At 48.3% G+C, this 27,184-nt stretch overlaps 1 protein-coding gene across 1 annotated transcript; it reads right to left on the bottom strand.

Annotated features, from left to right (window-relative positions):
• Positions 1-666: 666 nt before the first annotated feature.
• Positions 667-26,759, bottom strand: LOC113033592 (dynamin-1-like). The gene is made up of 24 exons (XM_026187547.1): positions 26,391-26,759; positions 15,769-15,842; positions 15,544-15,693; positions 15,267-15,470; positions 15,082-15,180; positions 14,742-14,902; positions 13,736-13,878; positions 12,065-12,200; positions 11,885-11,952; positions 10,767-10,905; positions 10,586-10,672; positions 10,279-10,349; positions 10,055-10,106; positions 9,925-9,936; positions 9,502-9,615; positions 8,949-9,058; positions 8,419-8,530; positions 8,294-8,305; positions 8,060-8,227; positions 7,508-7,594; positions 7,271-7,425; positions 7,024-7,194; positions 3,899-3,934; positions 667-3,722 (listed from the first exon to the last, which is right to left on the bottom strand). Exons 1-23 carry the CDS (start codon positions 26,549-26,551, stop codon positions 3,913-3,915), a joined length of 2,508 nt encoding a protein of 835 aa, XP_026043332.1. The 5' UTR covers positions 26,552-26,759; the 3' UTR covers positions 667-3,722; positions 3,899-3,912.
• Between the last annotated feature and the right edge of the window lie 425 nt (positions 26,760-27,184).

Here is a 27,184-nt window from a genome sequence, read left to right on the forward strand (position 1 = left end):
TGAAACCCAACAATCATGTTTCACAGTCCTGTGGTCTCAGATACTCAACTAATCACACAAAGCTCATGTAAAACAAACAAACAAATGGACAAACGATTTTCTCCGTCATTTCTGTCACACAAAGCTGTATGAAACGTTTCCAGCGGTTAGTATCATGGTTGCTAGGCAACCTGGGCAGCGTGATGGAGGCTAGACCGTCCCATTTCACTTCCGGCTTTAGCAGTCTTTGAGTACGTGACCGTTGTGGACTCTGAGGCTGCAGGCCCTGAATTGGGACACAGCCTCATTGATCTGTAGTTCACGGTAGAGGAAATGTAAACATTTTGAATTTATGGTTTACCAGGAGACAATGATAGTCCACATGACTAAATGTCTGAATTGAGCCAATTATATTTCAGATACAGTGATACAGACTGTGGATGCACAACTGTCATAGGTCATTATTAGACCCCTCAAAAATGTGATTAACTGACGTTAGCTTCCTAACACAACTCATAGCTTCGATGATAACAGGATGTTGATGTATGTTAGCTAGGATGAATTAGAGACAGAGCGAGAAAGAGAAACATATCAAGTAGAAAACCCCATATCAAGAGGTCATGTGACATGTCATGTGACTGATGATGGTGTCAGGAGGTGAGTGGGTGACAAAGAGTCAAAGTCATCTTCATTCACACAAACTTTATTCATATCTGTTTGGGCCCTGATCACATGACACTAATACACAACAGATCTACACACACACACACTCTCTTTTGTACACACACACACACACACACTACAGTGTTGGCCGCTGCATATTTAGTTTAGCTTTTTGCTCACATATATATGGTACATTTCTATATCGTCATATTCGCTGCACATAGATTCATATTGAGAGCATACACAGGTAACTATGCACAAGCACAGGTGTGGGAGGGGCCGAGGTGCGTGGAGTGTGCCGCTGCAGAGCAAAGTGTAACACTTTACTGATTGATAAACTCATACGACAAGCATGCAGACGTTAATGTAGACAACGACGACACGGCACAGCTAATGCCCCGCGGCGGTGGCGGCGCTGAACGCTGCTCGGAGCTTAACTAACTCTACAAAATCACCACAACATGAAGAACAAACACAACACAGTGAGGAGATCAGCTGGTACATCCAAACAGGAAACACGATCGCTTGACACTTTGCTCGCATGAGCAGCACAAAACCAACCCCACCTCCAGAGAAACCGGGCCACCTCCACAAACATTATCTCCTCATCGCTTCAGTCACAGTTTCCTCTGATCTTCACATCAGAGGAAGCTCACGGTAAACCAATGAGGAAATGAAGAAGAACAAAAAACATGTCAACCCTGCTGGCGTTAGATGAAGAGGTAGAACCAGCTGGAACCAGGAAAGGGAAGGAGGAACCACAACGATCCATTTGGAACCAGCTGGTAGCTTCGTGGTCCATGCAATAGCTACACTGGACAAACATTTGTGGAACAGATGTAGATCAGAGGTAAGACGGGACGGTTAGCTGAAGGTGGGTGAGCTCAGCGAGCACTGTGCTGCTTTTCAATCTTTTCTCTCTCTGATGTAGATGTGATAACAGCTCTCTACCTCTAACAGCCCGATTACTATGTGAAGGGTTCAGGATATCGGACCGAATTTGACCTTTAACGGAAACCGCATCAGCAGGATTTGATTTGTGGAGGGATCAAATTTGACCTTAAGCTACCTTTATTCTAGCTAACTCACAGCTAACTATCCCACCTTAAAGACGGTATAAAAGATGGACATAGCTTCTGGGTCTGAAAAGTGACGCACTAAAGCTGCAATCTTTGTAATGGCCACCAGGGGGCATTAGCTGTGGTAGACTTGCCAGTCCCACAGAAGTCTGAAAAACCACCCTGGCCGTGACCTCTGTTAACACTTCCTGGTGAGTTTTTGGTCCCTGCTGCTCGTCTCAGTTCGAACCCAATAACAGATCGAGTCAATTTCAAACATTTTGATCGTTGTATGTTTCTGAAAAACTCATCGGGCCTCTTGGCTCCACCCCTCAATCGTCACACATGTGTCAACACACTGAGATGGCCATGGTGAGAGAAGCTCGTCTCATGGCTTCATACTGGCATTCAAAAATATAAAACATCACGGCAGCTACGTCCATCTGTTACACCGTCTTTGCTGAACCGCTCATAAAGTCTGAGCACAGACTGATTGAGTCCCTGGATCCAGCTGAGAGGTCACAGCCCATCTCTGGAAACATCTGGATTCAGTACTGTCCATAACTTTGACAGTTACAAACGCACAAACTGAGCCAGTTACATGACCGTTCACGAGGCCTGTGTACAGCTGGTTTCAGCCTATGTTTGTGCTTAGAGGATGGTGCATGGTGATCCACACATGTCACATGTTCAGTGCAGCTACAGGTGGAAGGACAGACGCCAGCAGAAACAAACGTGGAATTCCAGCAGAGTAAAATAAATAATACAATAAATAGATAAATACACAAGTTAAAACTGTAAACTTTACACTGTAAAGAAACGGCACCATGGATCAGAACAGGAAGTGAACATGAAGATGATCTCAGCCGGGACATTCAGAGCAGAGACCTCCTCCTCGCCTCGTCTCCTCCGGAGTCGTCTACAGTACTGACCGACCTGCTGAGGTCACATGTTTCTGTCTGCGGCGTGACCGAACGTCATATTTACACACAATGTATTGCTGATCAGCTGCTATACAGTCAGAATAAGTGCTGATAATAATCAATATGTTTATTACTAGGAAGGTTCACAGTAACACAGCTTCAGTGAGACACAAACACACACTCCGTTCAGCTTAACCCTCAATCGAAGACTGGGGACTCTCTCCGTGGGCGGGGCTACCTTTACTGGGACGACTGGGAAAAAAATGACAGAAAACAAAAGAGGAGAAGTGTAAATGAGGAGAAAGGCCAACTGGTACAGGGGTCAGAGGTCACATGAGTACAAACAGAACTGGCTAGAACCAGCAGTGATCCTCATGATCACGGTAGATCTTGATGGAACCAGATGGTACCAATAAGCAGGGCGTTCGGTGAGCAGCTTATACATTTAAACCAGTTAGAAGATCCAACAGACTAGAACCAGCAGAAACTTGTTAGATGTAAAGAAACCAGTTGCTGAAACTTACCGGAGCCAACCAGAACTGGCTAAAACAGCTGGTACTAGCATGTTGGGCAACCAGTCTGTTCAAACCAACCAGCCCGGTCTACATCAGGGCTGGATTTCTCAAGAACCAGTTGGTACCGGTATATCGGAACAACTGGCAGGAACCAGTGAAACCAGTAGATGGACCCAAACAAGGAGCAGGTTTGGAAAGCAGTCCATTCAAATATGGCTGAGTTAGAACTACTGTGAACCACTGAAGCCGAGTTTAAAACAAAAACCATCAGGACCCGCTCGGATCATCCTGCTGGTACCAGTAACCCATCCATCAATATCAAGCTGGAATTAGAACCAGTTAGAACCAGTTTAAGCAGGCTGGAATAAGTCTGAGGTTTGAACCAGTCAGAGCTGGTCTGGTGCAGCATGTGACCAAAGGGAAATCTGAGTAAAGTGTCCATGCTGTGAAACCACATATGGAGCACTGATGGAACGGCCGTTTCACACGGGTCACGTGTTTCGTATGCTTGTGTGTGTGACTGTCAGGGGGCGGAGTCAGAGGCTGGTCTGGATGGTCGGGATGGAGATGCAGGAGCCCTCCGACTGGAGACAGACAGACAGACAGAGAGACAGACAGTCAGTCACGGGCCGATGGAGCTGGTAGTCACACTGATGCTAGGAAAATGGGCGGTACCACACGGTGAGCGCAACAGTTTGATTGGGCGATGAGACAAACACACAGGGTGGAAACAGTAACATCACACAGACATCTGACGTACCATTGGTGAACTCCTCACTGGTCACTGATAGAGATTCTGAAAGAATAACCAAATATGGTCAACATGAGGGAGGCGGAGCTACCTGCTCTGACGCTGAGAGATTCCTCCCAAACACTGAAGGTTTGTGAGTATGTTTCAACATTTCTGCATAAATCTGATCAAATTTTCTAAAAGTCCAAACATAGAACCAAACAGTGGTGACTATCACTCATTCACTAAACTGATCCAACATGAGTGAGGCTCCCGCGTCCTGTACTGGACTGCTAACACGTCCTATTTCAGCCACACATGCTCTGTGGGTATCAGTGAGGACCAGAACTAGCTGGAACCGTTACGATCCCTCTGGCAGGGGCAGCTCAGACATTATTCAGTCTGTTGCAGCCGGATGATTATGTTAGTTTAAATGAATCAACACCCCCGAGTCATTCTAACTACCAGAAACCTCGAAGCACAGGCCGAGGGGGAGGTGTGGCAGCAATTTTTCACACCAGCCTATTAATTAATGAAAGACAGACTTTTAATTCATTTGAAAGCCTGATGCTCAGCCTCGTCCACCCCAGCTGTAAAACTCAGAAACCAGTCTTACTTGTTATCATCTATCGTCCACCTGGGCCTTACACAGAGTTTCTGTCTGATTTCTCAGACTTTATATCTAATTTAGTTCTGAGCTCAGATAAAATAATTATTGTGGGTGATTTTAACATCCATGTAGATGCTAAAAATGACAGCCTCAACATGGCATTTAATCTGTTATTAGACTCAATTGGCTTCTCTCAAAATGTAAAAGAACCCACCCACCACTTTAATCACACTCTAGATCTTGTTTTAACATATGGCATAGAAACTGAACATTTAACAGTGTTTCCTGAAAACCCTCTCCTGTCTGATCATTTCCTGATAACATTTACATTTACAATAATTGATTACACAGCGGTGGAGAGTAGACTTTATCACAGTAGATGTCTTTCTGAAAGCACTGTAACTAAGTTTAAGAATATAATCCACCCACTGTTATCATCTCCAATGCCCTGTACCAACACAGAGCAGAGCAGCTATCTGAACGCTACTCCAACAGAGGTCGATCATCTTGTTAATAATTTCACCTCCTCACTACGTACGACTCTGGATACTGTAGCTCCAGTGAAAACTAAGGTCTCTAATCAGAAGTACCTGACTCCGTGGTATAATTCTCAAACACGTAGCCTAAAGCAGATGACTCGTAATCTGGAGAGGAAATGGCGTGTCACAAATTTAGAGGATCATCATTTAGCCTGGAGAAATAGTTTGCTGCTTTATAAGAAAGCCCTCCACAAAGCCAGAACATCTTACTATTCATCACTGATTGAAGAAAATAAGAACAACCCCAGGTTTCTCTTCAGCTCTGTAGCCAGGCTGACAAACAGTCAGAGCTCTGTTGAGCCAACCATCCCTTTAACGTTAACTAGTAATGACTTCATGAACTTCTTCACAAATAAAATTTTTATCATTAGAGAAAAAATAATCATCCCACAGATGTAATATTATCTACAGCTACTCTTAGTACCATTGATGTTAAGTTAGACTCTTTTTCTCCAATTGATCTTTCTGAGTTAACTTCAATAATTACTTCCTCCAAACCATCAACGTGTCTTTTAGACCCCATTCCTACAAAACTGCTCAAAGAAGTCCTGCCATTAATTAATTCTTCGATCTTAAATATGATCAACCTATCTCTAATGATCGGCTATGTACCACAGGCCTTCAAGCTGGCTGTAGTTAAACCTTTACTCAAAAAGCATCTCTAGACCCAGCAGTCTTAGCTAATTATAGGCCAATCTCCAACCTTCCTTTCATATCAAACATCCTTGAAAGAGCTAACAGATCATCATTGACAGAGTGTCCACTGGCCTGTAGGTGTGAATAGACTGAGTCCTGGCACTTATTGTCGTATGTGTTTACTTTGTTATTTTCCTTTTTACATCAAATTTATGCAAAAACATAGAAAATCATAAGAAACTGTCAAACACCTCTGAAAGGTACTGTTAGAACAGGATCACACAAACACAAGAGACGAACGGACAGAAAGACAGGAAAACACACACAGACACACACACACACACACAGACACACACACACGCACAGACACGCACAGACAGGAGGACAGACAGACAGGAGGACAGACAGACATGGCTCCGTGGGCTGTGTGGGAGTGGGCAGGTGCGCAGACCTCATGCTGGGCTAACAGACACACAGGTGAGGACGGAGAGTCTGAGGAAAGAAAGACAGTCTTTCTTTTTCATGTCTGTGCAGGTTGTTTGTTGATCGCTGCTTTTTGTTCTACAGTACCAACGAAGAAGAAAGTTGCTCTCAGCTAGTTTTTGATAAAACATCATCCGGGTCACACAAACACAAACTCTCTGCTTCAGGTTCAAACACTTTCACAGGTAATGCTCTTTTTAACGACTGATGTCTTTTACTGTAGCTCTGCTGAAGCCAGCTGCACACACTGATGACAATCCCTGGAAACATCTGGATGTTCATGGTACAGTTTAGAAACAGCATTCCAGGATACAGTCATCTGTTTGATGCTCCTGTACACTGCACGCCGAGACCGTCTTACACTGTCACACACACCCGTCAACCAACACCTGCAGTTCCTCCACCATCCAGCCGAAGCAGCAGTGAGTCAGTCCCACAGATTTCCATGTAAAACTTTACGTGTTTGGTGTCTGTGGATCATTTATTGGAGGATGCGTTATTACGCACCTGGATTAAAGTTTCCATTATTAGGGGCGTGGCCTCTTTGACTGACAGGTGGATGATGAAACAGGTGGCTGCAGCTGATGGCTGTCTGCTGGGCTTCAGCTCAGCTCATGTCCCTGAACTGGACCTGTGGACCGTGTGCGTGCTGCCGGAGCTTTTTTAATGACATGGCCAATAACACTGCTGCTGTGACGTTACTGTGAGAGACCATGTGACATCACAGGCTCCTTTCATCTTTTATGTACAGTCTGCCTCCAGAAACTCACCTGTCCTGACTGCATTTGAACTCAGCACACGCTAGGAGCCTGTGACCGTGCTGCTGATCACCTGACCTCTGTGACCTCAGGTTTCCTGTTATAAACATGGATTAGGAGGAGCGTTACCTGGGAACTCCAGGTGGTGGCGCTCTGTTGGGTCGTGAGGGAATAGAGGGTGGGGGTCCAGGATCAGGTGACACCGCCGGACGGGAGGGGGGACCCGGGGCGGCACGACCACCTGGACGAGGAGGGCCAGGAGGGGCCCGGCGCTGGGGGGTCGGACTGGACATGGGGGACCTGCAGAGACCAGCCGAGTGTCAGCGATGCCGCCCATGGTCTGTTACGCAGCACGGCCCATCTGTTAGCGGCATACCTGCGTCCTGACGGCATCCCCGTCACCTGCAGCCACGAGTCGTCAACAGGCGGAGGCATCGCTGTGGTGATGGTGGAGGTGCTGATGTCACCGATGATGCTGAGGCCCTCGCGCAGCGCGTGGTACATCCTGAGCATCTCATCGCGGTGCTGAGCCTGGACGAGAGCAGGAAGAAGCAGAGTCTGAGTCTGATTGGCTTAAAACCCGAGCCCCTCCCACCTCCACCTGCTGCCTCACCTGTTCCTGGGACTCCTCCATCAGGGTGTTCTGGTCTCCACAAGAGTACAGCTGAGCCAGCAGGTCAGCGTGGATGAAGTCCTTCGTCTGAGGAGCAGAGAGGAGGTCACGTGACTCACAATATGACTTCCTGTACGGCCTTGTGCAGCGCCCCCCTGCCCTCCATCCAGGATCTGTACCTCTCAAGAACCAGGAAACGGGCAGGGAAAATCATCGCAGACCCCTCACACCCTGCACACAGACTTTTTGATCTGCTGCCCTCTGGCAGACGGTACAGAAGCCTGCAGACCAGGACCACCCGACACAGGAACAGTTTCTTTCCCCTCGCCATCTCCCTTCTTAACAGTTGACCTGTCACACTGCTCCCCCTGCCAGACTGCAGCTGCACCTTATGTACATTTTGTAGTATTCATTCCACCTCATTCATTTCTGTATTTTATGTATATAAGTTTAGATTCGTTATTTATAGTTGGTTTACACAGCTTTGTGTATGTATGTGTAATGTGTATATATAGACACGTGTGTGTGTGTGTGTGTGTGTGTGTGTCGTACATTGTTGACCATTAGGTGCATGATGGTCTTGGGGATCAGGTCCCTGATGGTACGGTGGATGATGGCAAGGTACGAGTCCACCAGGTTCCTGACGATCTCCACCTGCCGCTCCAGCTGAGGGTCCAGACTGTGGATCTGCCCGTCGCCACTCGACTCCTCGACCTCCACCTGCACACGCTGACCGTTAAACACACACACACCACCTCCACCTGAAGTGCATCATGAGACACTCACCTTCTCTTTATCCTGATGGAGGGTGTGGAGAGGACAGAATAAAGTATTTACATGTAATTGTACTGCAGTAATAAGTAATAACATCAGTAATAATATTGTTATAACACAGTACAAATTGGGCGTACCACGCTGCGTTCAGGGTACACTCCAGCACGTAGGAAGGACGCCTTCCAGCCGTCGACCTCGTCCTGAGACTCGCTGGCCAGCTCCAGCTGACGGTAGTCCTTGTACACGTTCCTACAGACACAAATCACAGGATCATCATCAGAACCAACGACACACACATATCTCATCTGCTGCTGAAAAACAAATCTCCATTTTCCATGTCTACTTCCTGTCACGTGACGGCGTTTGTCTGCGCCATCAGAGAGCCTAAACTTTGACTGAGAACAGTTTAACATCCTCCTCCTTCACCGGAAACATCTGCGCTGATGTGTTTCGAGCCGCTGCAGCTGGCACATCGCTGTGTGTCCAAATGGCGCTCCGTTTAGTTTCCATCTTCGCTGACCTTCAGATTTTTAACCACACGCTTTCATTCTCGGTTCGATCACAGCACATCACACTCAGATGGAAACTAACTCGTTGTTAAACGTTAGCGTAGGAGCTGGACGCTCGGAGCACCTCTCAGTGTGTGGACGTGGCTGATCACACTGACCTGTGCTCAGTGTTGAACAGGGCGAAGATGTGTTTGCTGGACATGAAGCTCTTCTCAATGTCCTTCAGTTTCAGGTTGTCTACAGGCAGCATGTACTTCTTCTCTTTCTCCTGTAGGAGGTGCAATGAAAGCAGTGAGATAAATAGCATAAAGCCTTTCGGGCTTCTGCCCTCTCAGTAAACCTTTATTTAACTAGATTTAACTTTAAATAGAAATAAAAGGTTTGTGCTGGATCCATGTGACACCTTCCTTTGGTATCAAAAAACCTGCTGATGGAAATGAGCAACAACGTGTTTACATGTGTGTGTTTGTCACGGTTTCCTCCTGCAGACTGTGAGGTGTTGAAATGACTCGTCCAGCCGCGGTTTGTACTGCAGATTGTGACAGTTTTGAAATACATGTCTGATGTGTAATGGCACGGCTCACCGGCAAAGCTCTGCACACAAACAAAACCAGCTGGTACATAAAAACATGCTCTGCCACACAGCGCTGCACGGTGCAGGTGTGAGCATGCGTGTGCGTTTGTGCAGGTGTCTGTGCCAGTGTGTGTTACCTCGTCATCTTTGTACCAGGACAGCGTCTCAGCAGTCAGGACGAACCAGTACTCTTTGGCTCCGCCCTTCATGATGCTGATGTTGTTGATGGTGAGCCAGCCTTTACGGATCACCTGCGCACGGCATCAGTAAAACATGTGACTGCTGATGATGTCACTAATCGCTAAAATGTGAAAACATCTGATGTTGGGCTGCAGTCTCCGCAGAAACCTGGACGTTTGGTATCAGGTAAAGATCAAATAACACCTGGACCAACATCACGAACCACCTCAGGAGGAGGATTCAAATCCAGATCAAAGGTCAAAGGTTGCTTTAAACCTGCATTTCACAGGTCAATGACACCAGTGTTTCCAGTAAACCAGCTCCAACACAGGTGCACCCTCACCCTTCCCATTACGCTACACATGAACACACACACTCACCATGATCTCATCCTGGTTGCCGTGGCAACAGAGGCGTTGGAGACAGAGGAAGAAAAAGAGGTTAAAGATGGCGTCCTCCCACACTTCATCGTGTTGCTCCTCCTTTCCCAGGATACCTGCACACACTCACCTGGTTTCCTGCTGCCTTCTTCTTGTTCATCTGACTGCTTTTCTGCTGAGCGCTGACACACACACACACACACACACACACACACACACACACACACACACACACACACACACCCCAGGTGAGTGTTCACACAGCTCAGGTGGTGTATCAGACAGCTGACACACCTGTACTTGTGTATCAGGGATACAGGTGAGCCTGACAGGAAGTCGGTTTAAGGGTCTTACTTTGCGAAGCCGATGAAGTCCTCGTGGTTTGTGTTCACGTAGGCCAACTCGATGTCGATCAGCAGCATCACCTGAGGAGGGAGACGGACAGCCATCAGCGGCATGTGACACAGGTGATGTCCATGTATCCTGCAAATCTTCTATGACTTGGTGGCGGTGAAGAGGACGGCCCTGTCACAGCCTGCCCACCTGCTAAGGTGAGCCCCGCCTCTCACCCAATGACAGCTGGAATAGGCCACGACTCTCCAGTGCCTGAACTGCGATGGTCAGGATCATACCAAGATGGCGACGGTGTCATGTGACCAACCTGCTCTTTGGAGCGGCTCTCTCGGTCTCTGATGTGCTGAGTGACGATCCTCTCCATCTCCTCTCTGAGCATCGGATACTGAGCCAGCTGCAGGCAGGAGGAGGTCAAAGGTCACTGTAGTCAGTACTGTGTATTAGCGCTTAGTACTGTGCGATGATAGTACTCGTAGTATGTGTAGTACCTTCTGCGTGCACTGCCTGACGGTGTTGACGAGCTCGCTGATCACCATGTCGACACATTTCTGACACGGCTCTTTGAGCTGAGCGATCAGACGCTTCACGATCGTCTCGAATGCCATGTCAGGGGTGAACAGACCCGTCCTGAGCACAGGTGAGCGCACAGGTGAGCGCATTCACACTCACCCCTGTATTCAGTTTTCCATTTCACACTACAACCTAGGTTTGCCACTTATCTGTACTCTAATTTTAATAACTGTACAGTACTCTGCTTTGCTATTGTCCAAGATGTAAATATGTAAAAATTGTGTTTCTGTTTCTAGTCTGTTTGTGTGTTTTTGCTGCTGATACAACCAAAGTTCCCCCTTTGTGGGACAATTAATGGATTAGAATTCTGCGAGCGCAGCGACACACACTCATTAACCTCTGTCTCTCTTCCACAGCATGTCTTTTATCCTGTCTTCCTTCTCTCACCCCAACCAATCACAGCAGATGGCCCCGCCCCTCCCTGAGCCTGGTTCTTCCTGTTCAAAGGGAGTTTTTCCTTCCCACTGTCGCCAAAGTGCTTGCTCGTAGGGGGTCATATGATTGTTGGGATTTTCTCTGTATCTATTATTATAGGATATACTGTACAATATAAAGCACCTTGAGGCGACTGTTGTTGTGATTTGGCGCTGTGTAAATTAAATTGAACTGAATAGAAAAAAGATCAAAGCTATGCAGCACTTGTTACAGTAAGCTGCAGGGACGCACGTCTGCTGTCTGAGCACAGTTAGTGTAACTGTTTCTCTGTAACAGCGTCTCACACACACACACGTTCCCAGGATAACATTGGCAGATGTTTATGGATGAAACTCGTACTCTAATGTCGATTATTCAGCGGATGAAGACATCTTTGAGTGGCAGCGCCCTCAAAGATGACAAGCTAATAATCCATGAATACATCTGGATCCATAAACAGGAAGAACGTGCCGAGAGAAAATGTTCAAACCCAAATAAATGAACAGGTAGCATGCGCACTGCACCCCCTGCTGTACAGTGGAGGTACTGCAGACAGAATAAACAGGGATTTTTTACCGAGGTTTGATATTACAATCAGGCAGGACTTTAGAAACAAACCCACCTTATCCCGTGGATGTTCTTGATGGCGTAGCTGATCTCCTTACGAAGAGTCTTCTCATCACTCTCCAGCTGCACAAACACATTTATGACATCACTCGCCTGCCACAGGAAGTCCTGCTGCACACTGAACCGGCATGATGTCGCACATGGTGCGATGATGTCACCTGAGCGGAACGGTTACCTTGACCAGTTCGAAGGGGAAGCGTTCGTGGAAGATGCGGTTGATCTTCGCCCCTCCCGACAGCTCGTAGGTGTCCACCTGATCCCCGGACCCTTCGATGCGCTTCTCAAAGTCCACAGCGAACTGCTGCACCATCCTGCCGTGAATGTACAGCGCTGGTTATACCCAACCGACATCTGACACTTAGATCTCACACCTGTAGGCTCATCTAGTCGTGCTCCCTTCACCTGAAATCACACTCGTGACTCTACTGTCACCTCGACCCTTGGTCCTCTCTAGCTTACCAACACAGCCCCTCCTTCAGCTCCCTTCATAGAACTGTGGTCAGAGATTTCCGCTCGTCACAGGCAGGAATGTCGTTTTGGGCGTTTCTAACGAGTTCTTCGAACTCTTCCTTTTCCAGGGTGGACTCACTGCAGAGCACGACTTCTACATATATAGTGTCTCATAAATCTAATGATGGTGAGTCCCAGATTCAAGTCCTAATGGGACCCAAGAGGATCGTTGACCCACTATTGATCATGTGCCTCATCGCATGTTCAAAGATGGTCGTTCACAGTGGACACAGATTTACTCCACTGTGAACGACCATCCTGGAACAGAGGGCGGGGCTTACGACACCAACTGCCATCTATAATCCAGTTTTGAGATCCTTCACACACCCACTCACATCCTGGGTCATCTGACCTCAGTGAGTCACATGATAGGGTGGGGCTAGGTTTCACAGTGGGTTCACCTGGAGCCTCTGCTGATAATGACCCACACCTGTTTTCACACCTTGCCTCATATGATGAGGCACTACAGTCAATATTTTGTCAACGATCTCATTAAGGGACACTCCCATAGGGCTAAAATCTGGGACTCTCCACCCTTTGGTCTGGAACTGGAGAAGCTTCTCGGAAGAAAATTTCTTTCCAAGCTCCTCAGATGTTCTGCGATATCTTTTTACATGACGAGGCTTGTTAACATCTCGTTAGTGATAAAAAGGATGTGTTTGATGCACTCGGGGTCACTCGGGGTCTAAAATCGGTCCAAGAGGTAAAGCTGAGGCTTTCAAACGCAGGAGCACTGCAGCAGCGAGCACGCATAGTGGAGGCAGCATCGTGCTGTTTGGTGCCAGTGGTACATTACACAAATTTGTTCAAGTAATGGAGTAACCTTCAATCAGTAACTACAGGGTTGAAACGTGGACACAGTTGGGGACAAACACACATTAACACTAGATCTGGAATGGATAAAGCGGGCTAACATTAACTGACTTCAACCCTGTTGAAAATGGGAGACCTTAAAAGCCGGCTGTGTAAAGGAACCAAGTTTAAATGAACTCTACCAAGAAGAGATGTCAAATATCATCTGGTAGCCTGTTGATACCAAAAGTGTCTGCTTGATGAGCAACTTGCTAAGAGATAACCAAATATCAGTGTGTATGTGTATACTTGAGTCTGTAAGTATACTGTAGACCCTGTGTGTCCAAAGTAAACTCAGACGTGTTCATTAGTCCTTAAACATATGCTGTGAAATCATTCATGCCAAGCTATGCGTTTTCTCTACACTCTACCAGTGTAGAGAAAACGCATAGCTTGGCATGATGCATGTTGAATCTTGACACGTTGAATCGTTGTAACTGCGTGTTAAAGAGAGCCGTAGGTGAATATCTGTGCTGGTCCTTACTGCAGCAAAGCCTTGGTCTTGCGGCTCGGGTCATCCGGTCTGAAGTTCTTGTACTCCTCCACCTCCTTCTCGATGGAAAGCAGCTGACTCTGCAGTTTACTGCGCAACGCCGGCAACGTGTCCCGAATGTGATTGGTCAGTTGCTGGAGGTAGCAGAGAGGTGCTCTGTTATTTATCACTGACATCAGAACATAGGTGGAATTAAAGGCAGGGGTTTGTATCATATCTATCTAATAGACTCCAGTTTGTGCATGTAAATGGAGAGTCCTCTTCACACACTGAGGTTAATTATGGAGTTCCACAGGGTTCAGTGCTAGGACCAATTCTGTTTACATTATACATGCTTCCCTTAGGCAGCATCATTAGAAGACATAGCATACATTTACACTGCTATGCAGATGACACCCAGCTCTATCTGTCCATGAAGCCAGATAACACACACCAATGAGTTAAACTGCAGGAATGTCTTGAAGACATAAAGACCTGGATGGCCGCTAACTTTCTGCTTCTTCATTCAGATCAAACTGAGGTTATTGTACTCGGCCCTGAAAATCTTAGAAATATGGTATCTAAGCAGATTCTTACTCTGGATGGCATTACCTTGGCCTCCAGTAACGCTGTGAGGAACCTTGGAGTCATTTCTGACCAGGACATGTCCTTCAATGCACATATTAAACAAATATGTAAGACTGCTTTCTTCCATTTGCAGTTAATCCAAAATGCTGCAGCAAGAGTCCTGACAGGGACAGGGAGCAGATTTCTCCTGTATCGCCGTCCCTTCATTGGCTCCCTGTTAAATCCAGAATCCTGCTCCTCATAACTTCCTCAAAAATCAGACAGTGTTTTGGAAATGTTCTGGGGAAATTCAAAGAGTATTTATACAGTGAGAACCTTTAGCTGTGCCAGTGTTTGTGCTAAGCTAACAGAACTCACTGCCCAGCCCTGTGGAAAGACAGATTTGAAATCCTTGCAGTCAGAAGACTTGGGAGAGATCTTGTGCATTTACCTGGTTGAGAATCTTCTGCAGGTAGGCGGTGCCCATGCGGTCCGCCAGGTGACGGTAAGCTGGGTGAGATAGGAAGAACTTCCTCTCGGCCTGCAGGGCTGCGGTGATGTCTTTCTTCCCATCGATGTCTTTCTGACTGCGATTCACGACCCCGATGTAACCTGACACAGTGAAAGTCTCATATTGTCTCTGTCTGCTCAGCTGTAGCCTGTTCTGTCTCTTCACCTCCACATTGAGTGAAATTTGAAATGAAAGTGTTTGAGGTGACTTCAAATCTGACTGAGCAGGCAGCTGACCACCAACCAGTGAGAGGGTTTGGTGTAATGTCATGCATCTGTACCTCTTCGTAGCGGCAGCAGTTTGTTCTCCAGGATGTCTCTGGCGTCGGTCCCTTCATCCATCAGATCCAGTTTGGTGATGACCCCGATGGTCCTCAGACCTGCGCGACATTACCGAAACACTTTATTTAGTCCAGGAAAGAACAGTACAGGTGAAAGATGCAGGTGGAGCTGTCAGGAGCCTTACCTTGTGGGTCAACCTCCTTAGCGATCTTCAGGGCGTCAGAGTTAGCAAGGTCAGAGTTGGCTGGGGAAACAGCCAATAGGAGGCAGTTTTCCTTAGTAACGAACTGCATGATCATGTCTCTGATCTGGTGCTCGATGTCGGGTGGCTGGTCGCCCACTGCGACCTTCGTCATCCCAGGAAGATCCACCAGAGTCAGGTTCAGGACTGAGGACAGACAGCAGAGTCAGGACCAGGACAGGTGTGTATGTGTGTGTGTGTGTGTGTGTGTGTGTGTTACCATTGGGGGAGTAGACTCTGAGGTTGATGGGGACCGGACTGATGCCTTTGTTCTGCCCCGTCACTCGATCCGTTTCAGCTTCAATCTCCTGACGAACTTCATCAAAGTCTGTGAACTTCTTCCCTTTGCAGTGCAGGAACTCGGCATACTCTGATCAATATACATCACACGATCAGATCAGACACCGCACGGACGAACCACGTGTCTCTGCACTGTGAGTCTCACCTGTGGGACAGTTGATGAGCTGCAGCACGAGGGGACGCCGAGTGACGATGCCGGATCCACGAGGGAGGAAGTCCCTGAGAGGAGGAACAAAGATACGAGCTAGTAACAAAGGACACGACTGTACATAATTTTATTGATCATTAGATTCTGAACGATGTCTGTAAGCCTCTGGCTGTCTGATCGACTTTGCGAAGGACAGGCTGAGCCGTGTCTTTGGTACCACCAAAGTGCTTTTTCAGAGGTCGTGTTATTCACACTCGTTCTGGCCTTAAACCAGGCCCAGTTGTCCTTGGGAGACCCTACCAAGGGCAGGCTGAGCCCAACAACGCCGCTGATTTATTTGATATTTGTATTAATAATAAATCTGCACCTTTCTGCAGATGACGCTGTACCGTAGGCCGACTCACTCGACTCTGAATCATCCTGTTGAGGTGCTTTAAACTGCATTGCAGTGGCTGCAGACTTTATTGTGCAGCTTAAAGTTAGTTATTAATGCTAATAAAACCAAATTCATCCTGTTTTCCAGAAATCACTCACAGATTGTTTTTTATAAACTGGGAGATTGTATTGAAAGTGTGTAATCCTATAAATATTTGAGTGTTCGGTTGGACAACAAAGTTCAGACGGAGCACTGAGTGCAAACTTTAGATTTGACTTTATTATGAAAAGTTTTGGTTTACCAGTCAGCAGTTAGTAAAAACGTGCACAGGTTATATTCTTAACCTTGATTATAGTGATATTATTGATGTGCACGCTGCCTCCTCTGTCAGACTCTGCAGATCACAGCTCTTCACATGTCCCATCAAACTCATTGCACACATCACTGGACCGCTTCAGTTTAAATATGAACTCTGAATATCTTCAAACAGCTGCTATGATCTGAGCTTCTCTGACTGGGTCTTTTTTAGCCCTCTCTAATTTTGCACCTTGGCTGCTGACAGACACTAGCTCTGCTTTTAAGATTCAAACTTTCCTTTTTGGATCAGGTGACCCTGAATCCTCCCTTAGTTATGCTGCCAGGTGTAGGCTGCTGGGGGATTCCCATGATGCACTGGGTGTTTCTTCTTCACTCACTATATCAGGGGTGTCAAACATACGGCCCAGGGGCTCGATGTTTGTTAACTGTAAAGACTCCCCGAGGAATGAAATAACAGAAAGTTTATGTTTTCTTTTGTTTTGATTTTTTTTTTACAATAGATTCAATAGAATACAATTGAATACGTGCTTTCCCACGTCGTCTTCTACGTTGAGAGACACAGGAGACCCTCAAGGAGAGAGCGGGTAGGGGACCCGGTCCTTGTTAAAAGATACCTGAGCCACTGGGAGAAGCTGGTTCTCAACAACGGTGTGTTGTACAGAGTCTCCAGAGACCAGATATCAGGTAACAGACGACTGCAGTTCGTGGTTCCTGACTCGTTGAAGGCCGAGGTCCTCAGAGGGATCCATGATGATGCTGGTCACCAGGGCCAGTTCAGGAGTTTAGACCTGGCTAGAAAGAGATTTCTCTGGTTGAACCTTGGGCGTGACGTGAGAGGCCATGTACGGGGATGCCAGCGCTGCGTAGTCAGTAAGACCATCTAACCAGAGGGTCGTGCTCTTTTGCTCAGCATGTCCTTGTCCAGACTGTTGGAGTTGGTCTGCATCAACTTTTGGTCGGCTGAGGCTTCACACAAGTCTGTGGACGTCTTGGTCATCACAGACCACTTCACTGGATGGGCGCAGGCCTTCCCATACAAGGACCAGTCGGCTAAACAGCTTGCAAGGCTTCTCTGGAACAGGTACTTCTGTGTGTTCGGCTTTCTGGAAAGGATGCACAGCGACCAGGGTGCTAATTTTGAGAGTCAATCGATAAGTGAGCTCCTCAGAGTCTCTGGTGTGGGCTGCGTATAGGGAGGGAGATTTGAATGCCCCTGCTGTGAGCTGTGTTGGTGCTGATGGTGACTGCTCACCCGATGCCATGGATGGGACAGCTGACCTGGAGGTTGTCTCTGAACCTTTGGACCCTGAAGAGAGGACAATTGCATGGGTGTCGCAGTTGACGGAGTCCAGCCGGTCTCAGGGAGATGTTACTGATGTTTCAAGCATGGATTCAGTCCTGCCAGCCGCATCGGGCTTGTCTGTTGAAGTGGACTTTGACCAAGCTGGTTCTAGCACGGCATCCCAAGAGGTCAATATTGCTACGAGCTGTGGGGAGGGTGTACAAGTATGCTCTACTACACCTGAGGTAGCGGTGGATATAGTTGCTCATGCCATTGCTCAGTCCCCAAAGGTTGACTATGGCCAAACCGGGGATGCTTCCCAGATCAGAACCAGACGTGGGCGACTTGTCAAACCAGTGAATAGACTGATCCAAATGTTTTGTTTATATGTCTACCTGAGTGATGGGATTTGTACTTGCTGTTACGTACTCTGCATTTTTGTTGTTTTTTTCCCTGTTGAGCCGTGGTACACACCTTGTAAAGGGTTATTGGTAGGGTGTATTTCGGGCACTCTGCTGCCAGTTGCTGGGTTGGGAGTTTAGCGCTGCTCCAATCCCACTTCATCCTTAGGGATACGTTTAGTTGGTGTTTGTGATTTTTGACCTCTGTTTGGTTGGTGTGTACCAGTGTGGGTGCCTTTGGTACCTGAGGCTCAAATTTGATCAAATTCAGTGGGGCTGAGTATAACAGAGTTAAAAATACATCTGGAAAAACATGTACTTACCTGGTCTTAATTATTATTTTAAGTGTGAATTTTATCATCTTTGTTGTATTTTATTTTGAAAATCCATCAACCGGATCTCGCTCTGGCGTTTAGAAGCTTCTAAGGCTTCTGTTCCTCACAAGGCCCATTTGCACTGTGAGGGTAAGTTCTGTAATGAAAGGCTCTGGCATCTTTATGGTTTCTGGTGTAAATGTTGTTACATAGGTTGTACATGTTGGTGTATATAGATTTGTATTGATGTTAGAACGCTACTGTGTAACTGAAACAAAGGTTGGTTGCTGTTAAACAGTGTTTCTGCCGTATCTATGCTCTTTTGCAGTAAGCTTTTGCCGGCCCCCTAGTGGTTGCTGCGCATAGCTGGACTTACTGTTTTTCTGCGCTTTTTTGTGACGTTTGCTTTACATTGCAGGAGCTACAATTGCTGGTGAGGGACCAGACAAAGAGCGATTCATAAGACCCTTATGAAAAGGACACCGAGGGAACAGTTTACCCTGCCCGGGATAGGGTTACCAGGGCCCCGCCCTGGAGCCAGGCCCGGGGAGGGTGCCCGAGGGCGAGCATCTGGTGGCCAGGCCTTAGTCCATGGGGCCCGGCCGGGCACAGCCCGAAGAGGAGACATGGGCCCATCCTCCCGCAGGCCCACCACCCGCAGGAGGCGCCATAGGGGTCGGGTGCATTGTGTGCCGGGTGGCGGCCAGGAGCGGAGGCCCTGGCGGACTGACCCCCGGCTGCCAAGACTGGCAATAGGGACATGGAATGTCACCTCTCTGGTGGGAAGGAGCCTGAGTTAGTGCGTGAGGTTGAGAGGTAAGATAAGATAAGATAACCTTTATTAGTCCCACACGTGGGAAATTTGTTTTGTCACAGCAGGAAGTGGACAGTGCAAAAGTTATGAGGCAAAAATTAGAATACAATAAGAATAAATACAGTACACAACTGTACAGAATAGAATAAAATAAAATACTATATACAGTAGAATAAAATAAAATAAATATACAATAAGATAAAAATAGAATACAAATACAAATACTATATACAACTGAGTAAAAATACAACGATGACAGAAAGGATTATTGCACTTAGTATTATTGCATATGTATGGATGTGTGTGCTTGATCAGTTAAAGTCTTTATTATGGAGTCTGACAGCAGTGGGGAGGAAAGACCTGCGAAATCTCTCCGTCCCACACCGTGGGTGCCGCAGTCTCCCACTGAAGGAGCTGCTCAGTGCTGTCACAGTCTGCTGCATGGGGTGGGAGATGTTGTCCATCAGGGATGACAGCTTAGCCGCCGTTCTCCTGTCACTCACCACCTCCACTGGGTCCAGAGGGCATCCTAGAACAGAGCTGGCCCTTCGGATCACCCTGTTCAGTCGCTTCCTGTCCCCAGCAGAGATGCTTTAACTGAACAAACACACACATCCACACATGTGCAATAACACTAAGTGCAATAATCTTTTCTGGCATCGTTGTATTTTTACTCAGTTGTATATAGCATTCGTATTCTATTTTTATCTTATTGTATATTTTTATTCTATTTTATTCTACTGTATATAGTATATTATTTTATTCTATTCTGTACAGCTGTGTACTGTATTTATTCTTATTGTATTCTAATTTTTGCGTCATAACTTTTGCACTGTCCACTTCCTGCTGTGACAAAACAAATTTCCCACGTGTGGGACTAATAAAGGTTATCTTATCTTATCTTATCTTATCTTATGCTGCCGCCCCAGCAGACCACGCCATAAAAGATAGCAGAAGCCACAACAGAGTCATAGAATTTCTTCAGGAGTGGGCCCTCCACTCCAAACGACCTGAGTCTCCGCAGCAGGTACAGCCTGCTCTGCCCTTTCCTGTAGAGGGCGTCTGAGTTATGAGTCCAGTCCAGTCTATTGTTCAGATGAACACCAAGGTACCTGTAGCTGTCCACAGCCTCAATGTCCATACCTTGGATGTTCAGTGGTTGCAGTGGAGAATGCTTGTGCCTGCGGAAGTCTACCACCAGTTCCTTGGTTTTACTGGCGTTGATCTGGAGGTAGTTCAGCTGGCACCAGTCCACAAAGTCTTGGGTCAGACCTCTGTACTCCTTGTCGTCCCCATCAGTGATGAGGCCGACTATTGCAGAGTCATCAGAGAACTTCTGCAGGAAGCACTGGGTGGAATTGTGGGAGAAGTCTGCAGTGTAGATGGCGAAGAGGAACGGAGCCAGAACCGTTCCCTGTGGGGCCCCCGTACTGCAGACGACCCTGTCCGACACACAGCCCTGAGTCCTCACATACTGTGGTCGGTCGGTGAGGTAGTCCAGGATCCAGGTAGTGAGGTGATGGTCCACTCCAGAGTTCACCAGCTTGTCCTTTAGAACCGAGGGAAGAATGGTGTTGAAGGCACTGGAGAAATCAAAGAAGGGTTAGGGGTTAGGGATCTTCAACGCACACCTCCGGCAGAGCTTCAACAGCATTCCGAGGGAGACTGGGGACATTGAGTCCGAATGGACCATGTTCAGCGTCTCCATTGCCGAAGCTGCTGCATTGAGCTGCGGCCGCAAGGTGGTTGGTGCCTGCCGTGGTGGTAATCCCCGAACCAAATGGTGGACACCAGAGGTGAAGGGAGCCACCAGGCTGAAGAAGGAGTCCTATCGGGCTTGGTTAGCCTGTGGGACTTCGGAGGCAGCCGACAGGTATCGACAGGCCAAGCGGAATGCGGCTCGGGCAGTGGTTGAAAGCGGTGCTCTACCTGCACTGTGTATAGTGCTGGCGGAGCGCTGCTGACGTCGACTGAGAAAATTGTCAGGCGGTGGAAGGAATACTTCGAGGACCTCCTTAATCCCACTGACACGTCTTCCGAGGAGGAAGCAGAGTCTGGGGATGAGGGGAATGACCCGCCAATTTCCGGGGGCGAGGTCACTGAGGCAGTTAAACAACTCCTTGGTGGCAGAGCCCCTGGTGTTGATGAGGTCCGCCCCGAGTTCCTGAAGGCTCTGGACGTTGTAGGGCTGTCCTAGTTGACACGCCTCTGCAATGTTGCGTGGAGATCAGGGGCAGTACCTGTGGACTGGCAGACCGGGGTGGTGGTCCCCATCTTTAAGAAGGGGGACCGGAGGGTGTGTTCCAACTACAGGGGGATCACACTCCTCAGCCTCCCTGGGAAAGTCTATGCCAGGGTGCTGGAAAGGAGAGTTTGTCCGTTAGTCGAACCTCGGATACAGGAGGAACAATGCGGTTTTCGTCCTGGTCGCGGAACACTGGACCAGCTCTTTATCCTCTCGAGGATACTTGAGGGTGCATGGGAGTTTGCCCAACCAGTCTACATGTGTTTTGTGGACTTGGAGAAGGCATTCGACCGTGTCCCTCGGGGTGTCCTGTGGGAGGTGTTGCGGGAATATGGGGTGTCTGGCCCATTGCTACGGGCCATTCGATCCCTATACAACCGTTGCAAGAGCTTGGTTCGCATTGCCGGCAATAAGTTGGACTCGTTCCCGGTGGGTGATGGGCTCCGCCAGGGCTGCCCTTTGTCTCTGGTTCTGTTCATAATTTATATGGACAGGATTTCTAGGCGCAGCCAAGTGGCGGAGGGCTTTCGCTTTGGTGGCCTCAGAATCTCATCTCTGATTTTTGCAGATGATGTGGTTCTGTTGGCTTCATCGGGTGAGGGCCTCCAGCTCACACTGGAACGGTTCGCAGCCGAGTGTGAAGCAGCGGGAATGAGGATCAGCACCTCCAAATCTGAGGCCATGGTTCTCAGCCGGAAAAGGGTGGAGTGCCCACTCCGGGTCGGGGATGAGTTCCTGCCCCAAGTGGAGGAGTTCAAGTATCTCGGGGTCTTGTTCGCGAGTGATGGGAGAAGGGAGCCGGAGATCGACAGACGGATTGGGGCTGCGGCTGCAGTAATGCGGACGCTGCACCGGTCCGTCGTGGTGAAGAGGGAGCTGAGTGTAAAAGCGAAGCTCTCAATTTACCGGTCGATCTACGTCCCTACCCTCACCTATGGCCACGAGCTGTGGGTAGTGACCGAAAGAACGAGATCGCGGATACAAGCGGCAGAAATGAGCTTCCTCCGAAGGGTGGCTGGCCTCTCCCTTAGAGATAGGGTGAGAAGTTCGGCCATCCGGGAGGGGCTCAGAGTAGAGCAGCTGCTGCTCCACATCGAAAGGAGCCAGCTGAGGTGGTTCGGGCATCTGACAAGGATGCCCCCTGGGCGCCTCCTGGGTGAGGTGTTCCAGGCATGTCCCACCGGGAGGAGGCCCCGGGGCAGACCCAGGACACGCTGGAGAGATTATATCTCTCGGCTGGCCTGGGAACGCCTTGGTATTCCCCCGGATAAGCTGGAGGAGGTGGCTGGGGAGAGGGAGGTCTGGGCCTCTTTGCTTAGGCTGCTGCCCCCGCGACCCGGCCCCGGACAAAGCGGATGAAGATGGATGGATGGATGGACAATTGCTGGTACCTTCAGAAGACACATGTTGAGTGTGTTTTGTCTGCTGCAGCTACGTGAGCTTGTTAATGGTCATTTTGTCTGTAAAGCTCAAGCATGCGAAAATGTAGTGCTCTACCGTAATTTGTCCACTAGAGGGAAATGTTGAGCCGGTGATACTGTTTACTGAGACTTCTGTTATCCTGTTATTTTGTTTTATACGGTTGTGAAATGTATTTTTGTGGGTTATAAGATTTCTTTTTGTATACAAGTTCAGTGTGACAGACTGTAAAATGGGAGAAATGATTATTTTCCAACTTTTCTTTATTAAGAAGCAAATTGTAAGTCTGTCAACACAAGGTGCGTTTGCACTGTGAGGGAGCTACAATTGCTGGTACCATCAGAAGACACATGTTGAGTGTTTTTTATGTCTTCTGCAGAATAAACCACGAAAAGCCAACCTTTCTGAGCGTCTGTGATTTATGAAGAGCCGGAGGCATTACACCTGCAGGTGATGGGGGAGTTGGGTTCAGTGAAGGAGAGGCAAGGCAGAGTAACGTTGCGTCGAGACAAAAGTGGACGAAAGAGAGGCAAACTTGCGGCTCCACAACTATAATTGTAACGTAACGCAGTAACATATTGTCACATCTCACATCTCGTATAAAAAAAAAAAAATCGATATATTTAAAAACACGATATATCGCCCAGCCCTAATATTTACTTTCGTTTTCTCATATCTTGGAGTTTAAAGTGCAGTTTCACTGGTTAACAGTGACAGAAAGGGGAAGTCACTGGTCTGCTCACACAGACGTCTGTGATTGAAGAGTGTAATGCTGTGCCTTCTAACTTGGCTCTGCCTTGAAAAAGACATGTTGATGTCAGGGACGTGCTGGTTAAATGACATAAGAGAGTTCAAACACACGAGTTGGATGATGCCCCGCAGGAAGCGGCTTCACGGACCCCGGAGGTGGCAGGGAGAGGGAGGTGCTACGCTGGGATGGATGGTTTTCTTTTGTCGTGCTGCATCACATCCCCTTCACTTACGTAACTGAAGGAAATGTGTTATAGAGGAGGCAGGACAGAGATGGTTCCACTGTGGCCCACTCAAGTCTGCATTCAATGAAACACACTGTGAGCTGTGTGATGGGATCCCTCCGAGAGGCTTGAAGAAAAGCATCGTCACGACATCCTCACAGTGTGAGTGTGTGTGTCTGTGTGTGTGTGCGTGTGTATGTGTCTGTGTGTGTGTCTGTGTGTCTGTGTGTGTCTGTGTGTGTGTGTCTGTGTGTGTGTGTGTGTCTGTGTGTGTGTGTGTGTGTGTGTGTGTGTGTCTGTGTGCTGCAGTGTGAGTCCTCTGCAGTCAGCTCACACACATCACGCTGATATTGTCATACGATGCTGCCCTGACCAAAAGCCTCCTGACTCATGTGACCTGAAGCAACCAATAAGAGCAGAGATGCAGACAGAGACCCCCACCCCCCACCCCCCACCCATTCTCAGAGTGAAGATAAAAATATTCAGCCAATCACATGCCATCTTCCAGCAGGACTCAAACTACAGACCTCAGAGACACACACAGTTTCTATATGCACAGATCCTCCACCCTGCTGCCACCTCCTCCTCTGCAGCTTACAAGTGCCTTCTTCAGTCTCAGCTGACTGCAGGTTTCCCCAATCTTATAAACAGGACGTTTGCATAATGACTGAAACCAGCCCACTGAAGAAACAATGGGCTGGGAGGTCAGTTCGTTATGTTACATCTCTCTTCACTTGCATCCCATTCACAGAAGCGTTGGAGTTAGTCCGTAAGAGATTACAGGATGACCCCAACCTCAGCAGCAGGACCACTCTCAGCATCCACCAAGTGTGTTTGAACTGTGTCTTCACTCCACCTACTTCACATACAAGGCTCAGTTCTACAGGCAGAAACATGGGTGTGCCGTGGGCTCCCCAGTTTCACCCATCGTGGCCAATTTGTACATGGAAGAAGTGGAAAAGAGGGCTTTGTGATCCTACCCTGGAACACCAACGGTGATCAATGGTCATGGAATTTGCATAATTATGATTAAGGAACTGACCTCCCAGCCCATTGTTCCTTCAGTGGGCTGGTTTCAGTCATTATGCAAATGTCCTGTATATAAGATTGAAACCTGCAGTCAGCTGAGACTGAAGACGTCACCTGGATGATGACAAAACGTTTCTCCCACAAAACGCTACGTCCAGATGAACAGAATCAGCTTTTGGAGATTTACTTCCCTGGATGATTGAGATGCATCAAGACATATGACGACATAGCCTCTGTGACATCACGCAGAGCAGGAGTAGAAAAAGTGTGCCAAACAGAGTGTTGGGAACAGAGGCATGGCTCATTTCTGACGTTTTTCTTTTTAGGTAGGTCAGAATTTTATCTCAGGAAGTGTTTTCTGAAATATTACTGTCGCCTCTCACACGCTCTGGGCTTTCCATTCATCTCTTTCCACCTTCTTAGCAACAGGGTAATCAGGGCATTCCAGATGTCTTTCCTCCAGTTTTCCAGGTCCTGCTGTGGGATCTTTAGGCGCTCTCGGGCCAGACAAATTATATAATCTCTGTGAGTCGTGATCTGGGATCAGCGCCACAGACAAACACATCCTGCAGATGATGAGGTGAAGGTAGAGCAGGTCATCTACTGATCAGAAGGTTGGTGGTTCGATCCCAGGCTCCCCCAGTCTGCCAGCCAAATATCTTCGGGCAAGATACGGGGCGGTCGTGGCTCAAGAGTTGGCAGTTCATCTTGTAATCAGAAGGTTGCCGGTTCGAGCCCCGGCTCGGACAGTCTTAGTCGTTGTGTCCTTGGGCAAGACACTTCACCCGTTGCCTACTGGTGGTGGTCAGAGGGCCCGGTGGCGCCAGTGTCCGGCAGCCTCGCCTCTGTCAGTGCGCCCCAGGGCGGCTGTGGCTACAATGTAGCTGCCATCACCAGTGTGTGGATGTGTGTGTGAATGGGTGGATGTGTAAAGCACTATATAAATACAGGCCATTTACCAAGATACTAACCACAAGTATGTCTGCGATGCATCCATCAGAGCGAATGTTACCTAGTTAGCACCTAAAGCATAGAAGAAAGTGCTTGTGTGGTTGCACGGGTGTTGGTGGAGGGATGGGGGGGTGTAGCATGTTTGAGCGTAGAAAAGCGCTGTGTAAGAATCAGTCCATTTACCAGCTCATGAGCGGGTCGGTAACTCTGCTCCACCGCCGTGACACCTCCACCTGAACATCACTCCACCTCCAACCAAATGTCACACCTCCACCTGAATGTGTTTTAAAGGGCTGAACAGAAGAAGAAGAATCTCCACCCCAAGCTCAAACAGACAGGTGGGCACACACGCATTCTCTTTTTCATATCTTAATGAGAGCCTCTAAGCTTTCCCAGCTGCTTACCGAACCATAACAAGCACAGGAACGTTCCCATTTTTAGTACCCACAAAGATGTCTAAACAGGTACACACGCACACACACACAGGGGGACTCACTTGCCCACGAAGTTCTCGAGCACCGAGCTCTTGCCGGCGCTCTGACCGCCCACCACCGCGATCTGCGGCAGGTCGAGGCTGGAGTTCTGGCCGATGGCGGAGAAGGCATCCTGCAGCCGGTTCACCAGCGGGATCAGCTCCTCCATCCCCCGGTTCCCCATGGCGGAGAGGCGGGCGGAGACAGGCGGAGGCTGCTGGTGTGTCTCGCTGCTGCTGTGACCGATCAGCGGCCGATGATCGATCACAGGATCGATCGATGCTGATGATGCTGCTCCAGCTGTGACCTTCAGCTCGTTCTCCTCCTCCTCCTCTCTGCTCCGCTGCAGGGAGGCTCCAAGCACGCTCGCAACCACACACTTCCGGTGCAGCCCTTCACAATAAAACCCCAGCCAGACAGGTTTGTAAGTTCTGACCCGGAGTCCTGAAAGTTGATTAACGCCAGCGAGTGTTCGCTCTTCACCTGCTAAATCCCCATGGTAACGGATGCTGAGCACATCACCTGGTCAGGTGAAGGCCAGCTTTATAGCTCTAGCAGGTCTCACTGCATGTGTATTCATGTTCACATTGCCATGCTGATGCAGGGGAGGATTCTTACCTACTGCTGCAAACACAGAACACACACCTGAACACCTGATCAACCAATCACATTCATTCTCTCTGATCTGATTTCATGTCTCCTTCATTGGGCGGGACAGGAAGCTGTAATGTTTCCATGGATAGAGTCTCTAAAGTCTTGCAGCCGTCACCTATGACAGCAGCTCTGAGCGCTCAGACAAAGTCATTGTCTGCCATTC

This window comes from Astatotilapia calliptera, chromosome 12 (assembly GCF_900246225.1).
Source record: "Astatotilapia calliptera chromosome 12, fAstCal1.2, whole genome shotgun sequence".
NCBI lineage: Eukaryota > Metazoa > Chordata > Actinopteri > Cichliformes > Cichlidae > Astatotilapia > Astatotilapia calliptera.